Source organism: Daphnia pulicaria, chromosome 10 (genome assembly GCF_021234035.1).
Source record: "Daphnia pulicaria isolate SC F1-1A chromosome 10, SC_F0-13Bv2, whole genome shotgun sequence".
NCBI classification, from domain to species: Eukaryota; Metazoa; Arthropoda; class Branchiopoda; order Diplostraca; family Daphniidae; genus Daphnia; species Daphnia pulicaria.
In genome coordinates this window covers 250,262-265,173 of record NC_060922.1, presented here as the reverse complement: position 1 = coordinate 265,173, position 14,912 = coordinate 250,262, and the positions used below count along the sequence as shown (strand labels likewise).

Below are 14,912 nucleotides of genomic sequence, written 5' to 3'. Positions count from 1 at the left end.
GTGATGTTTGGATATTCGGAAAAATTTTCAAAGGTCCCAACGCCCATCGTCTAATATGCCATGATTGTGAAATATTTTAAATATATCCAGAATGGCACAGTGGATCAGCATCGAACTGGGACCCGGGAGTCCCGAGTTCAATACCCATCGCAGCCATATCAAATAAGTGGCATGGGCCTTTTATTAAGTATGTTGAATAATTATTCTACCTTCTGTTTTTTACATCCCGCCAAAGAGATGCAAAAAGTTAACATGTTTACCTTTTCTTAACGCAATGTTTAGTTAAATCATGTGTCGTTTAATGAGGGGCGTTTATTAGGTTTAATGTCAAAAGTGGCGCGAAGGTAAAAATGAGAAAAAGAAATTTACTCCATTTTTTAAACTATGTGTTTCCGTTTTGAAAACATAGAATTTAGAATATTTTCAAAGCATGGTCATGTTTCCCTTTTTCAACACAGCGTTTCTTAGAGAGTATAGCGACAGCATAAACAGATGATTGTATGGGTTTTTATTTTACTGCTAGCTGCAAGTATATACATACTTCTACTCACAATCAAAAGGACTTGATAACAATTATCTCAAGGCTAATAAACAAATAAAACTTTGCTATCAATTCAGCAAGATACAAGCAAATGGAGAAAGATAACTAAATTCCACAAGTGCTGCTCGGGTAAAACGCAAAAGTTGAAAATCAATCAAGAGTCGTCAAGAGTTGATGGGTTGGGTTTTAATTTCTGTTATAATATTTTTCGGGGTGGCTAATTTATTATCCTCCTTATCCCTTATTTGACGTCCGTGCAGTGTTGCGCGTTAGTGGGACTTGGAAGGGTTTATTTCAATCACCGTCTGAAAATTATATTAGACGAACTCAGTTAAGTTTCTTTTATGGTATATACGAGCAACCTGAGCCCCGTTCAAATCCGGGGAACTTTGGTCTAGCGTAAAGCCGTACTTTTTGGCTATTCGCTTTTCTGTAGCTTAATCATCTGCCCGTAATAGATTTTATCGTGGGAAATCTGCCAAGTACTTTACTTGAAGATTTCGTCATCACTGCGAGACATCTGGTGGTGATGCTGGTTGTTGCGTAATCAAATATTGCGTCATCACGGCGACGACATCTGGTGGTGATTTGTTTGGGCATGTTTGGGCATGTTCCATTTTGGGGGAGGAGCCTGTGTTGACACATTATCCGTGACAGACACAGGCTCCTCCCCCAAAAGCTTGTTCTTTTATTATATATGGATGTCGCTATGTATAGTGTACATAACTCGGATAGAAGAGTTTACCATTAACTCTTCCATTCTATTGGAAATTGCCAATTTGCAACTAGTGTTATCCCACGAATTTATCCAGAATTTTCCTCTTAACTCGTAAATTGGCTCCCAAGTCTGAATTTCAATATAAAGAAACCAATGGAACGATTTGCATGTTATAAAGACAAGTTAGAAAGTACATAATTTGTTCTTTTAATCACAGATTTAATTTTTGTGAATGCCAAAAGAATTTTTGTTCACCTTGGTGGACCAGACGACTACTGCTTCCTCATAACCATTTGATACAAGAAACTCTCCATTGGGTGAAAACAATACTTGAAGGACGGGAGAGGAATGTTCTCGGAGATATTTATGCTCATCCGCGCACGGAGACCAGATAACAATATCCCCGTTGAAAAGTCCGCTGGTTAAACAAAACAGTCAATAATGTTGCGACGGAAAATCAAATAAAGATCTATATAGGATACAGGATATATCAAAATGAAATTTTACCACGCAATCAAGTCCAATTCTTCACCCTTATCTTCCTTGGATGAATACCAAACTATACTGCGACAGTACAGCTTTTCGAGCTCCAAGCTATAGACAAGTATGTTAGAGTCGGCAGCCCAGATCTATTTGACCAATTAAAAATTAACCGAAAACATTTAAATGTATTATTTTGCTGATTTAAGTGACCTTAATCGTTTTGTCTCCTGAACAAGAAGCTAAACATTTCAATTTTTCGTTCCATGCAAGAGAGCGCACCCGTTCCTGCCATTAAAAGTGAGTGAATGAATAAATACCGAGTATTATGCAATCGAAAATAAGGACATCTAATATCTTTTACTTACATCGTCGTGTCCCTCCAACATTGTTACGTTATTGTCGTCTGTTTCTACTTCCAGAATTTTTAATTCTCCACTCTCGTAGCCGCACGCTATTCGGTTAGAGGAGATCCACTTGACGGTGGAGAACCAATCGGATTCTGATACGAATCTTTTAAGTAGTGGTTGTTGCGTCGTCGAACATAAAATCACAAACTCATTCAGGAAGTCATTCACAGATGTCGGGGGCTATTTTTCGTCATGTTAATTTGACAAAGTAATTTTTAAGAGAATGTTGCGCAACTTTAATTTCAGGTGTATACCTTATAAACAGCCAGCACGTTAGGATCGAATGGGTTCCAGACAATTTCCGAGTGCTGCAAAATCATGGTGGGGTATTCAAATAGCTTGGCATTATTTGGATAATTCCAAACGGCAATCAAGCCATTGTAACAGATGGCAGCTAACTGGGTCCCGTCGTTCTTCAACGAAACATCAAAATATTAAATAACTCGAGTGATAATTAAATGACAAAACGTTTCCTTAGCAACTATAGACCTTATTAAGATCCAAAGGTATGGGTCAAGCCGACCCCTTAGCGGCGCATTGCAATGTGAAGGGGTGCCGGTGAACAGGAGATTTTTATTTGGCTCGCCCGATAAGGTTGCTCTTTGGGCTTTTCGAAGAAATCGTGCCCGAGGGAAGAAAAGGGAGAAAAGGAAAGTCTGGTCCCCTCTTTTTTTCATTCTTTCCTTTCCTCCCTTTTCTTCCCTTGGGCACGATTAACCCGAAAAGTCCTGCGAGCAACACCATGGGCCGAGCTAAATAAAAATCTCCTGTTCACGGCACCCCTTCACACTGCAACGCGCCGCTAAGGGGTCGGCTTGACCCATACCTTTGGATCTTAATAAGGTCTATAGGCTATTTGGGGAAATCCTTTTTGTACTTACATTCCACTCGACGGATGTTACAAATTCGTTAATTTCGCCAACAATCAGTTGACGACTATTAGCTTCCCATTTTGTTAGTGCACTTGAAGAGTCTGGCCCCTCAAACACGATTACGCGGTTACAATCACGTAAACCACAGGCCAGAACATTGGAGTGAATCGGATGAAAACTGGCACATCTAACTCTACAAAATTTGCTTGTTTGGAACTTCTCTATCGAGTAGAGGTTTCCCGTTTTCAAGCTAGCCTGAGGTGGAGGTGCTGCAAAAATTGCGCATCATACAGACAAAGTTAAATTGCACACATGATAATTCAAATTAGCCAATAAGAACATCCGAGAGGAATGAAACCTTATTCGTCGAATGCCGTGGATAGACAATATCTAAATATAGTTTGAACCGGTTTAAAATTACCTTGAATGAATTTGCAGCGTATTTGGTCGTTGAAGGCTGCTGCATTATTTGAATGCGACAGTGAAAACTTAGCTTCAGCCATTGTTTTAGAAATTTTTTTTTTAGTCAACGCAATAGGAGCCAGAAACGCGCAACGTGTGTCAGCCAACTCAACGGAGAATGGAGAATTTATAACAACGAAAATGCGCGCCTTTTTTTTTGCCTATCTCAGGCAACATCCATATATAATAAAAGAACAAGTTTTTGTGGGAGGAGCCTGTGTCTGTGTCAACAATGTGTGGTTTGTTTTGACCTAAATTGAAAAAGTTGTAGTCACAACCGTCAGACGTCACTAGTCGTAAAACAATTATTTTAGCAATTTTTCATTAATTACGGGAGAACTAATTAAGTAAATGAAATTATTTTTGTTCTGGTCGCATCACATATTTTTTGTCTAATTTTTAAGACCAAAAAGTCCGATATCTGTCGTAAAACGCCCGAACTATGGTCAGGACAGATAGACAGGCAGACAAAGTGACATGGCTTTTTTTTTCCTGCGTATGCGAATATTAGCTTCGCCCTTCGGGCTCGCAATTAGTCCAATATTTTATCCGGTTTTATCCATTACAGTTAAGTTGAAAGAATGAATTAAAGGAATAATTAACCAATCCCAATGTAAAGTAACGTCCGCAACGTAATAATTTCTCTCGTGATGTTAGAAACAAGTCATACGATTTCTGGCGATCGAAAATCCTCACGCGATTCGATTTGAAAACAAAATTTAACTAATAGACGAATGTTGCGCAATATTAGCAGTTATTAAAATTGGATTAAAATCACCTCGAAAATCATCCTCCTTTAATCAATTAAGATTCATAAGAACGTATATTATTATTACCTAATGTTATGTTGTAATAAATACAAGACCCAACATGTTTCAACAACCCAACATGTTTCAACAAGTCTCAGCATGTTTTAATATATTGGAGAATGTTGTGTAATATTTTCTCAAAAGCTGCCGCCATCAGCCGCTAGGAGTTCCCATGAAGACGGGTATGGAATTTTTGTTTGCCAAGGAATTTTTTTTCAATTTTTTTTTTTTTAAATTCTGGATTCCAAAAATTAAATTTGATAACATGAGCTTTATATCGGTTATCATTTACCATAATGTATACGGGAAACTGCATACAATTTATGGACATTATCATTTAAAATTGCGATTTAAGATACCCTAGCTAATTATTGAATGGCGAAATCGAATCGAACCGTGGACCATCGATTCGAAAACAAAGAAATGTTAAACAATTATCCATGGATTAATTATTTCCCAATTTTGGGACTTTAATCATTTCCATTAACGTCATTTCGATCGAAAAGTCAATCGCAATCAATCCTAAAACCTTTACAATAAAAATCGATTGACTTCGACGTAAGCAGTCGTAAGCTATTATTAACCGATCCCAGTGTAACGTATAAAACCTACAATGTCTAACCATTTCCCCATGATTGCCGACAACCACAACATGTAAGAAACTCCAAAAGTTATGCAAAGTATAGGAAAAGGCATTCCCCTATACGCGTCCACAACACTCACGCAATGTCATCATGGGGTCTGACACTTGAACCGAAAAGTGAAGTACAACTTGTAATTTTGCCAGTAGGCTACACGGGGAAGGTGACTTGGATATTTTGGTCGCCAATGCTTTTTTATTTATCAGCAGCTATATGGACATTCGATAGATGTTTAAAGGCAGGGAAACGTTTGACTTACAATGGCAACAGGCACAGATCAGCATCGGTTGAATTTTGAACGAACGAATCGTGATTAGAATAATTGAATTTCACATTTGTTTTACTTCTCTGAATTTTGCGAACAAATGGCTGCCGAAAAATATCAGGATTCTCATGGAATGGATTATATAACCAAATAATGGTATAACGACAAGAGCGACATATCACAAAATCATATTTTGTAATGACAAGATGCAATCGAGATTGTTGGAATCTGGCGGCAGTGGTGGCTCATCTTCGACCGGCTCGGTCTCCATAATCATCTGGACGTCTGGGCGTGTCAGATCAAATTCCATCATCGTCGCCACCGACTTCAAAAGGGCGTAGACGTCGTTCTCTTGGCTGGTCGTCCACTTCTTGGCCGGCGATCCTCTGCCGTCGTCCTGCAGGGCGAGCTGGGCCTTTTTGAGCAAGTGCTGGCACGTCTGGGACGTGTCAGATTGAGGCTCGACGCTCAACATGGTGAGACACTGACGCAGGAGATCCAGGCGACGCCACTGGAACAAGGCGTCTTTCAGACACTGGACGCTCCAACATCCTTCGATTTGGGCCGTCGCTTGCTGCTCCAAACTCTTGACCTGGACGGCCTGGTGACTAGCTCTCAAATCGTCGGCCCACTCTTTCTGCAGCTTCACTTGGGCCGGCTGATTGTTGACCGTTGAATAGGAATAACTCCGCTCCAGGTCGCCCTTGAATACGGCCGACAGGCAGAGGTAATACATGCGCTGGTACATCCTCCATTGATCCTCGACGCTTTTATCTCTGAGCAACGACTCGGCCGCCTTGAACAGACTCTCGTCCGACGAATATTTGGTCAGCAGTTTGGTAATTTCCGCTTTGAGGTCGAAATTTGTCGCTAGTGGAGTTGAAAGACGACGACATCCGTCGACGACGCAATCGACCGATCCGCCAATGTTGTTGTTGTTGTTGCGGAGAGAACAAGGAACTTTGATCAAATGGCTGCAGGGCAGCAAAGTCTCCACCATCTGCTGGCACAAGGCGACGGCGTGTTGGCACTGATTGCGGCACGGCAGTTGACACGAATGTCCGCAGTCCAAAATGGCCCCGCACTTCAATTTACAGACGATCCCGCAAATGGGAAAATGCTCTGGCAATTTAACCTTTGGAAATAAAAATAACAATTAATTCTTTTTCTACATAAAATTCCAATATTATTTCTTACTTTGACAGTTTGTTGATGATGGCGGTCGCAGCGAAGCGTCAATTCTTTGCCCAGCTCGCCATTTTTGTTTAAAACATTCTGAACGTGAAGCCAGAGTTTACTTCCGGAGCCGGCCAGGAGACGGATGTTGCCCAAGAGAAAGAGTCCGTGACGGGCGCGGGATAGAGCGACGCAAACTCGATTGGGGGTGCGTAAGAATCCCACCGATTTGATCCGGTTGTTGCGAACCAACGACAAGATGATGATGTCGTTCTCCTCGCCCTGGTAATTGTCCACCGTCGTGATGTGGACGCGATCCAGCGAGCGCAGTTTGTACTGCTCCCGCCGGTGGGCCACCATGGCCCGCATCTGGGCGGCATAAGTCACCAGCACCGTGATCTTCTCCTGCTGCACACCTTGCTCGCAGAGGAAATGGGCCAATCGGAGAGCCATGGCGGCTTCGTGTCTGTTGTAGTAACTGCTGCCACCTTCCTCCCGAGCCTCCTGGTGGTCGTGATCGATGAAAAAGACGTTGCGGTTGACGGAAGGAACGACCGGATGCTGGAGGACGCTCGAGTGGTTCTCCAAATGGCTGTAGACGGACGGAACAATCAATCGGGACACTTCGGGGCGCATTCGATGCTGGACGGCCAACATGACGGACGGAACCCCGGTCTTGACTAGACGCTCGAATAGCGAAACGTCCATGTGATACTTGGCGGCCAATTTATGAACATTACACTGGGGTCTGAGCTGCAAATGATCACCTATTTAAAGAGAAATTGAATATAAACAAATTGCTCACATTTTTGCAATTAGATAAAACTTTAATTTCATACCGATCATGATGAGATGCTGACAACTGGCAGTTAGCGAAGCCACAATGTGCGGCTCCAAGACTTGAGCGGCCTCTTCAACTAAAACTGCAATTTTAAATAGGAAAATAAGATTTCATAAATTTTCTAGAAATAGAATTTTTAACGTACCGATTTTGGGTTGCAAAAGGGCGAGAACATCCCGGCGACGAGCGGCACCTGTGGTGGTCAATCCAACGACGTCAACGGAGCGACAAAGTGCCTCTTCCGACTCGGCTTTGATGCGATTGTATTCGCGAATTTGGCCCCGGTACGTCTGCTCCATTTGGTGGAGTTTCAACGTCTTTAACGACTCGGCCGCTTGATCACGTCCCAGCGGTGATTGAGCTGCCTGCTTCCTCATGTTGTTCAGTTTCTTCGTCAGGGCTTGGATTTGATCCACCGTGTCCTGGATGCATTTCTTCAGACCGTTCATGCGATACTTGTGGTACAGAAACGTCGACTCTGTGTACTTTTTTCTATCTTGAACAACATTATCTTTCAAAACGGACATCGTGTAACCTAAACAGATCAAACATTAAGAATATCATTAATCAACAAATCGAAATTGAAATCAATTTGAATATTTTACCTTCCAGCAAAGTGGATTGGGACTGGCTGCCGACTCGGATGACTTTTTTGGTGCATTTTAAAACTCCTTCAAGGAACTGATCCAGGGCTTGATTGGTCAAACAGATGACGACAATTGGACTCCTTTGGTCCCTCCACAGTTCACCGTAACTCTGCCAAAAATCTTGCATTTTCCCTTTCTGGAATTTGTCAACGAGACGGGCGTTGTCGTGGACATAGTTGCCGCTGTCGTGCCACAAATGTTTGTTGTCCAGTAGAGTGGCGATGATCTTCCGGCCGATGAACGTTTTGCCCGTACCGGGTGGGCCCTGAATCAGCGCCAATCGACGAGTCATGGCGGCGTGAAGGGCCGTCCGCTGGATGGGATTGACACCCAATTCACTAGCACACGGCCAAGTGCTGATGTTTAAAACGTTTTTGGTTGTGACGCAATTGCCGTCGCTCTTGGTGATGCGGTACTCTTGACTTCCGGGGATTTTCGACTTGAGTAGGTAGTCGGGAACGCCAGGATCTTTCTTCCAGCCCAGCAGGTGGTCTTTGAATGGGAAAGAGTCATCCTGGAGTTGCTGATAGGCTTCCATGACGACCCTGTAGGGTTCGTAAAAGACTTCGCATTCCAGCATGGTGTAGGTCTTGCTGGTAAAGTCATCGCAGTTGTGTGGGGGATTTTCGATGCTGACAGTCAACCAGCCCTTCTCCAGTTCCTCGGGATCGCTTCGTGACACCGTGGCCAGGATGATGACTTTGTTGGGTGCATTCCACAGACAGACCAAAGCGCCGTAAATCAACCGTTTGTTCTTCTCCCAGTCGAAGCCGGGCATGGAATCAAACCGGATGTTGTATCGACGCCACGAATCGGATCTGTCGGGGACCGTGACGCTGGACAGGAACGAATTTTGAATGAAACTGACGTTACGGTAGAAATGAATACGCTGATTTGGGTTGTCCACAGGTGGAACTTGCTCACGGCCTTTGCAGAATTTCCCGATCGTTTCACGAAGTGGCTGAATGAAATCGGCCCACAAAAGTCGGAAGTGAGTCTCGAGATATGTTTGAATATCTGGATAAGGCTTCCTGGTGCTGTTTGGCCTCAGCAATTCATCTGCAGTGGCATCATCATTGGAGAGCATATCGGCTATCAGAGGCATCAAATGCATAACCCTAAAGTCATGTGTTGGCGGTGGAGAAGTACTCGGTTTCATGTTGCTCAAGTTACTGGTCGATTTGGATTTCGAGGCAAGCGAAAAACCAGCTTTCTGGTATCCAGGCATTTTCGATGAGTAGTTGTTACGAATGTTGTGGAGATCTGCACGGGACAAAGAAAGAAATGTTGGGTTAGTAACCACTCAAGGTCAATGTTTCAATAAGCTTTCTGTGAGAACTAGGAAAATAACAATTAAATATTTCATAACAAGGTGACAATTCTTTGGCAAAACCAGATGGGACACAATTTTTCAAGCCTGTAAACCATTCACAATTGAATCGTGGACACCAGAGACAGACAATAACAGACATGATGCATCAACAACACACCTCATAACAAGTCGGGCCGAGGAGCACAAATCGTTAGAACCACGAAAGAAGTCGGACATTTATCAACTGAGCACCAACAATGTCCAACACCCCGGCATTCCGTCAAGCAAAACTGGGGGAAGTCCTTTCTTTTGCCTCACAACCTACACGACGTTGGAAAAAACACGTTGCTCAATCGGAAGTGGACATTGTGTGTGGATTGTGGAGGAATCGTCTTGCAGTCTGCTAAAACACCCGGTACCGACAAAGAAAAGAGCGTGACTCACTTGTACCCTCAAGGCCCCATTACTTTATCCCGACTCGGCAAATTTCGAAATTTTAAAAGCAGAATTGAATAGAAACGGGACTTTTCTCTTTTGATTGGTTGTTGGCAGCAGCAGACAGCTTACGAAACGACTCACAGAGGGCAGCAGTTTCAATAGAATTCATTGGAAAAATGTTTACTGGGAGAAAAGCGATTTCAGGAACTTCCTTTTAACGAGCTTTGTTGTTCAAATTGATTCGTGGTAAAATGACAATACGACCATGAAGATTGACAAACATTTGCAAAATAGTAATCACTTAATGACAAGATAATCTAGTCAATTTCAGATTATAAATAGGACTCACGGGAGGGGCCGGGTCGGACGATCTCTCAAATGGCAATTACTTATGAAAATAATGGTCCAAATAGATTGCGGTCGTTAAAGTGCGTTCTGGAGTAATGAAGACCCGTGGTAAGTTGGAGCTACAGTAACGGATTTTATTATATTCCACGAGGTTTTCTATCCTTTCCTATCACGAATGACAGGGAAATATCAGGTGACGTGTTTCGCATGCCAACGGAGATAACAAAAGCACGAAAGATAGAGAACAATTTTCAGCGAACGAAATGACTCACGCGTTTAAATGGACATAGACATCGCTGTTTAAACGGGCCGGACCATGTCCGACAAAGGAAAGTGTGTGAGCTAGAATGCACACATGGTAAGTGTCCAAGTGGAACTGGAATGTCTTCATCCTTTAATGTTTTCATGAATGTTACGCAAATGGAAAGTAGGTATGAGTCATCTTGCCATTATCTCTGCGCTGATTGTGGCGTGTATTTATTGTTTAGCGTTGGACATATCGATTCGGGAATTATGAGTCACGATAAAAACAGCATATATTTGACATAAGGAAATAGCTACTAGAACATGAACTGATAAACAACATGTCAAACAAAACATTATTAAGTACGCTTTTTGCATAACCTTTGTTGAAGACATTTTATTTTATGCATGCGACTAACAGAGTAACTGTTTAAATTATTGTTTGTGGATTCTGAATTCTGAAATTCTGATTAATATTTTCAATTCACGCCGGCTCACGCGGCTACGTTTAAATAAATCTGGCAACACCAGAAACCCAATAAAAATAATCAATACTTTTCGTCTGCTTTCTTTGGCGTTGACGTTGCTGTCAACGCTTGATTGACATTTGATAAATTGAACTGATTAATTGCTGAAAAATGGCAGAACTATTATTAGATTCAAATATTCGTATTTGGGTGTTTTTACCCATAATTATGATCACTTTCCTTGTGGGTATTCTTCGCCATTATTTCTCCCTCATCATAGCCAGCCAAAAGAAAGTGGAGTTGCTCCAAGTCCAAGACAGGTATTGTAACTATCGCAGTCACGCAGATCTGTATAGACTAAATTGACAAATTAATTTTTCTCGGCTTTACAGTCAAGCGCTGGTTCGTTCGAGACTATTGCGAGAAAATGGGAAATTTTTGCCCAAGCAAGCTTTCCTGATGAGACGGCATTTTTTCAACAGTGAAGATATGGGCTACTTCAAAACTCAGAAACGGGCTGCCCCCACCACCAATCCCATGACAGACCCCAATGCAATGACTGATATGCTGAAGGGAAACGTTACTAATGTCCTTCCCATGATTATTATTGGTGGATGGATCAACTGGGCCTTTTCAGGATTTGTTACAAGTAAAAACAGACATATGTACCTGTTTATCTATAATGTAAACTAATATGAGCATGTTTTACAGCAAAGGTGCCATTCCCGCTGACTCTGAGGTTCAAACCAATGTTGCAGAGAGGAGTTGAACTGGTTTCGCTGGATGCATCATGGGTTTCATCTGCCTCGTGGTACTTCTTGAATGTGTTTGGATTGCGAAGCATCTACTCTCTAGTCCTTGGAGAAAACAATGGTGAGCAGTAAATCTCTTGAGATGATGAGAGAACTAAACTAACTATTTCTTGTGTCTCAATCTTTGCAGCTGCTGACCAGACCAAGGCCATGGCTGATCAAATGTCTGGTGCTGCAATGGCTATGCCTCAAGATCCCAAAGCTGCATTCAAGGCAGAGTGGGAATCGCTGGAGATTGTTCAGCACCAGTGGGCCCTGCGAAATGTGGAAGCAGAGTTACTTGGCACTACCTCTCACAGCAAGACAGATTAAGCATTATAATATTCTATTATTTGTCTCTTAAGTGTGGATTTTGTCCGTGAATGTAGAAATAAATTCTTTTAACTCTAATCTCTAACAGTTTAATTTCTTTTAGATTTTCTTTCTTTAACATTGCCTACATAGTCGCCATCAGAAAATGACGTTTGGTCGACATTTCGGCATTTCCAATCCAGTTTGATTAAAATACTATAAATGCTACTTTGATATGATCTTTATACCATTGTATTTAATTGGTGAGTGAAAACAATTAGAATTTCTAAACAATCAATGATAAAAGTCATAATGGGACATTCTTTTAAGACGTCTGAATAAATTTCTACCAATTAACAAAAGGCTTGGGTCGCCAGGGCCGGCCAGTTGGAGTTTCAACAGTGAAAGTGCTAAACATGCAGAAATCAATTCGTCTTTTTTTTCTGGCCATTCATTTTCACCTGGTCATTCGAACAGATGATGTGCCGGCAAAGGTAAAAGACCAGAAAGAAAAACGAAAGCGCCGAAAACACGACAAAGAATAAAACATCGCTGAGACAGCCCTGGAAAAGGGAAAATTTGCGCGAAGCTATACGAAGGTGAGGTGCGCCCTGATTCCGGATGACGTACTCGATCCAGTAGACGACCCGGTCCAGTGGACTTGCCATTTGATCGCGCGCTAGGGCCGATACCTGATTCATTTTCTCGGCATATCTATGACAATAAATTTCAAATTTGTTATTATTATGAAATTCAAACCGAATAATTTACAGCAATTTGAATTTTACTTGTATGTAACCATACGCTGTATGGCGTCGTAAAGAATCTCTTCCTAACAACAACTCTTAACAACAACCTAACAAGTAACACACTTCTGTAGAGTGTAGACATCAAATTTATTTAAATTTTAAATTTATCTATCGATTGATTAGATAATTGTTTGCAATATACGTATTTGTATCGATCATTGCGACGTAGCTACTATTATGATACGAAGTTAAAAAAAAATTAAAAATCGAAGTTCATTCATTCAAACAAAAATGTCATAACTCACCAAATCAACTGAAATATCTTGTTAACTTAATTCTGGATGAGAATGAGCATGATTTTGTAACAAGAATATTTCTTCCCCAAAAATAGCTATCGATTTTTTGTGCTGATTATAGGTTAACTTGTAGGCCTATAATCCTATTATGTGTCATTCCCAGCAATAAAACGATTGACTAAGAAAAATTAAATTTACCCAAGAATTTTATCTTAGGCTATTTATTTTCAGAATGCAGGTCTATTTGTTATTTTTGTAAAAATATGTTGGTCGTCCGTCTTGATGTTAGAACCCCCTCCCACCCAACTCTCTTGGTCTGTTTACTCCCTGCTGATCGAGTTTCATTCATTTATTTAACTAAACAGTTGCGTCGTATTACCGCCCACCGGCCCACCCTCTTTGGACTGAAAAGGTGTTGGGGTAATAAGCAAGACGAAATAAGAGAAAGAGAATGATGCATGCATATCGGCGTTAAATATCCAACTTGCGTGGCAGGCGAGGCCGGGCCCCGGAAAACTCTCGGCGCTGCTTCATTCGGCCACTACCCGCCACGGAGAAAGGACATGTAGTTCGATTTTGTCATATTCGTTTTGCCGGATTTTGATTTGAAACAAGTTTCAGATCAAAATCCGGCAAAAGTGAAAACTGGCAAAATTGGACTGACATGTCATCTTTTATTTTTTGAGGGAGGGCCGTTGTGGTCTGCTTTATCGGGCTCTTCCGGGTCTTTTTTATTAGCCGATTTATCTGGCTGCGTTGCCAGATAAATCGGTTATATAAAAAACAGATCCTGAAGAGCCCTATAATAGTTTTTTGGGAAGGGGGGAAAGAGGGAAGTCAATATGAAGGTGGTAGGGGTGTTAAATTCATACATTCAATACATTCCCTTATATACGAGGGAACACGCTGAGAGGGGGTGGATGGGGTTAACGAAAATGTGACGTGGTCGAATACTTGCCAATCTCTTCATTCGTTGTGATATAGATGGTTGGCCATGACCTTTTCGTTCTGGCACTCATTGATGGTCCATGTGCGGGCAAATTCGTTGGAACTGTTTTCGTATAGACGTCGAGCGTGACGTCGGGGTAGGAAGTCGGGGCCTTCTCTTTATTGGCTCAAGCGAGAAGAAAGACCCATAAAAATGAAAGCAATCAGCACCAAGATTAGTGGGATTAGGAATGATGATATTTCCAGTCGTTGCTTGAACCACAGCTTAAACAGGGAAGCGGTGTCGAGCGGCTCGAGCGAAAAAAGTTGATGGGGAATTATCCCACCTTAAAGGTTATGAACCGTTTGGTTCAGCTGTATTGGAATAAGCCGAATAAGCACATTAGAAATTATATAGGACCAGAAAATGAGATACACACCGATTTTCTAAAATGTTTAGCTACATACCGCTGTTTCCAAATTGGATAAGCTGATGTGAAAAGATCGCTTCCACGACCCATATAGAAGGTAGATATCCAGTTGTTGTGTGTTTGCATTATATGGGCTCTTGGCATGGTTTTGGCATGAAAAATGGGGAAGGGAGGCAAGGGGGGGAAGTCAATATTAAGAGGGTAGGGGTGTATAGAGGCGCTAGAGGCGTTTTAATTGGGTACTGTAATTGTGATGATGCAATTACGTTTAATCAATTGGATTTAAGGGAACAATCGTGTTCGTTACATACCATTGATTCCAAAGCTTTTTCCCGCAACGCAGGACAGCTGATAACCGAATCAGCTCTTGTCGCTTGAGCCAATTAATAAAGATAAGATGCAGAAAGTTGCAATATGTTGCAGCATCACATCCATGACGTCACGCCCCGACGTCACATCCATGACGATTGCTTCGGCAAAAACTAACGTTTGAAGTTTCCGGCCAACCTGGTGGTGAAGATTTCGGGAAGATTTGAAAGTTGGTGGAGCATCAGCACTGGTGAAAACGGGTTAATTCCTTACGCTGGAGGATTACATGCTGGTATATACTTCTATCCCATCTATCTTCTACCCTGGGAGAGTCCTATGCCCATCTGCTCGTTGGGATAAATTTAGATGGTTGGCCATGACCTTTTCGTATTGGCATTCGTTGATGGTCCATGTGTAAAGGTTTTCT

The 14,912-nt window shown here is 41.9% G+C and overlaps 3 protein-coding genes across 4 annotated transcripts; 1 reads left to right on the top strand and 2 right to left on the bottom strand.

Moving 5' to 3' along the window:
* Positions 1–491: 491 nt before the first annotated feature.
* On the bottom strand, positions 492–3,585 carry LOC124313867 (F-box-like/WD repeat-containing protein TBL1XR1-A). Its single transcript, XM_046778693.1, has 9 exons — positions 3,443–3,585; positions 3,031–3,290; positions 2,404–2,562; positions 2,108–2,329; positions 1,953–2,027; positions 1,767–1,888; positions 1,515–1,677; positions 1,287–1,388; positions 492–846 (listed from the first exon to the last, which is right to left on the bottom strand). Exons 1-9 carry the CDS (start codon positions 3,522–3,524, stop codon positions 811–813), a joined length of 1,221 nt encoding a protein of 406 aa, XP_046634649.1. The 5' UTR covers positions 3,525–3,585; the 3' UTR covers positions 492–810.
* A 1,523-nt stretch (positions 3,586–5,108) lies between these two features.
* Positions 5,109–10,076, bottom strand: LOC124313830 (NFX1-type zinc finger-containing protein 1-like). 2 transcript variants are annotated; one of them, XM_046778628.1, is made up of 6 exons: positions 9,962–10,076; positions 7,821–9,125; positions 7,361–7,750; positions 7,214–7,297; positions 6,396–7,141; positions 5,109–6,333 (listed from the first exon to the last, which is right to left on the bottom strand). In XM_046778628.1, exons 2-6 carry the CDS (start codon positions 9,088–9,090, stop codon positions 5,377–5,379), a joined length of 3,447 nt encoding a protein of 1,148 aa, XP_046634584.1. In that variant the 5' UTR covers positions 9,091–9,125; positions 9,962–10,076; the 3' UTR covers positions 5,109–5,376. The 2 variants fall into 2 exon arrangements, with proteins under 2 accessions (XP_046634584.1, XP_046634583.1); XM_046778627.1 differs by lacking the exon at positions 9,962–10,076 and adding an exon at positions 9,353–9,736.
* Positions 10,077–10,752: 676 nt separating this feature from the next.
* LOC124313840 (ER membrane protein complex subunit 3-like) lies at positions 10,753–11,872 on the top strand. Its single transcript, XM_046778637.1, has 4 exons — positions 10,753–10,990; positions 11,063–11,319; positions 11,382–11,543; positions 11,613–11,872. Exons 1-4 carry the CDS (start codon positions 10,842–10,844, stop codon positions 11,792–11,794), a joined length of 750 nt encoding a protein of 249 aa, XP_046634593.1. The 5' UTR covers positions 10,753–10,841; the 3' UTR covers positions 11,795–11,872.
* Positions 11,873–14,912: the final 3,040 nt, after the last annotated feature.

Coding starts and splice junctions, on each gene's coding strand:
- LOC124313867 (XM_046778693.1), bottom strand. CDS start 3,524: ATGGCTGAAGCTAAGTTTTCACTGTCGCATTCAAATAATGCAGCAGCC. Junction 2,330..2,403: donor ACGTGCTGGCTGTTTATAAG/GTATACACCTGA, acceptor GACGAAAAATAG/CCCCCGACATCTGTGAATGA. Junction 1,678..1,766: donor GAATTGGACTTGATTGCGTG/GTAAAATTTCAT, acceptor TTGTTTAACCAG/CGGACTTTTCAACGGGGATA.
- LOC124313840 (XM_046778637.1), top strand. CDS start 10,842: ATGGCAGAACTATTATTAGATTCAAATATTCGTATTTGGGTGTTTTTA. Junction 10,991..11,062: donor TTGCTCCAAGTCCAAGACAG/GTATTGTAACTA, acceptor TCGGCTTTACAG/TCAAGCGCTGGTTCGTTCGA. Junction 11,544..11,612: donor AGTCCTTGGAGAAAACAATG/GTGAGCAGTAAA, acceptor CAATCTTTGCAG/CTGCTGACCAGACCAAGGCC.
- LOC124313830 (XM_046778628.1), bottom strand. CDS start 9,090: ATGCCTGGATACCAGAAAGCTGGTTTTTCGCTTGCCTCGAAATCCAAA. Junction 7,142..7,213: donor TCAGCATCTCATCATGATCG/GTATGAAATTAA, acceptor CTCTTTAAATAG/GTGATCATTTGCAGCTCAGA. Junction 6,334..6,395: donor ATCATCAACAAACTGTCAAA/GTAAGAAATAAT, acceptor TTATTTCCAAAG/GTTAAATTGCCAGAGCATTT.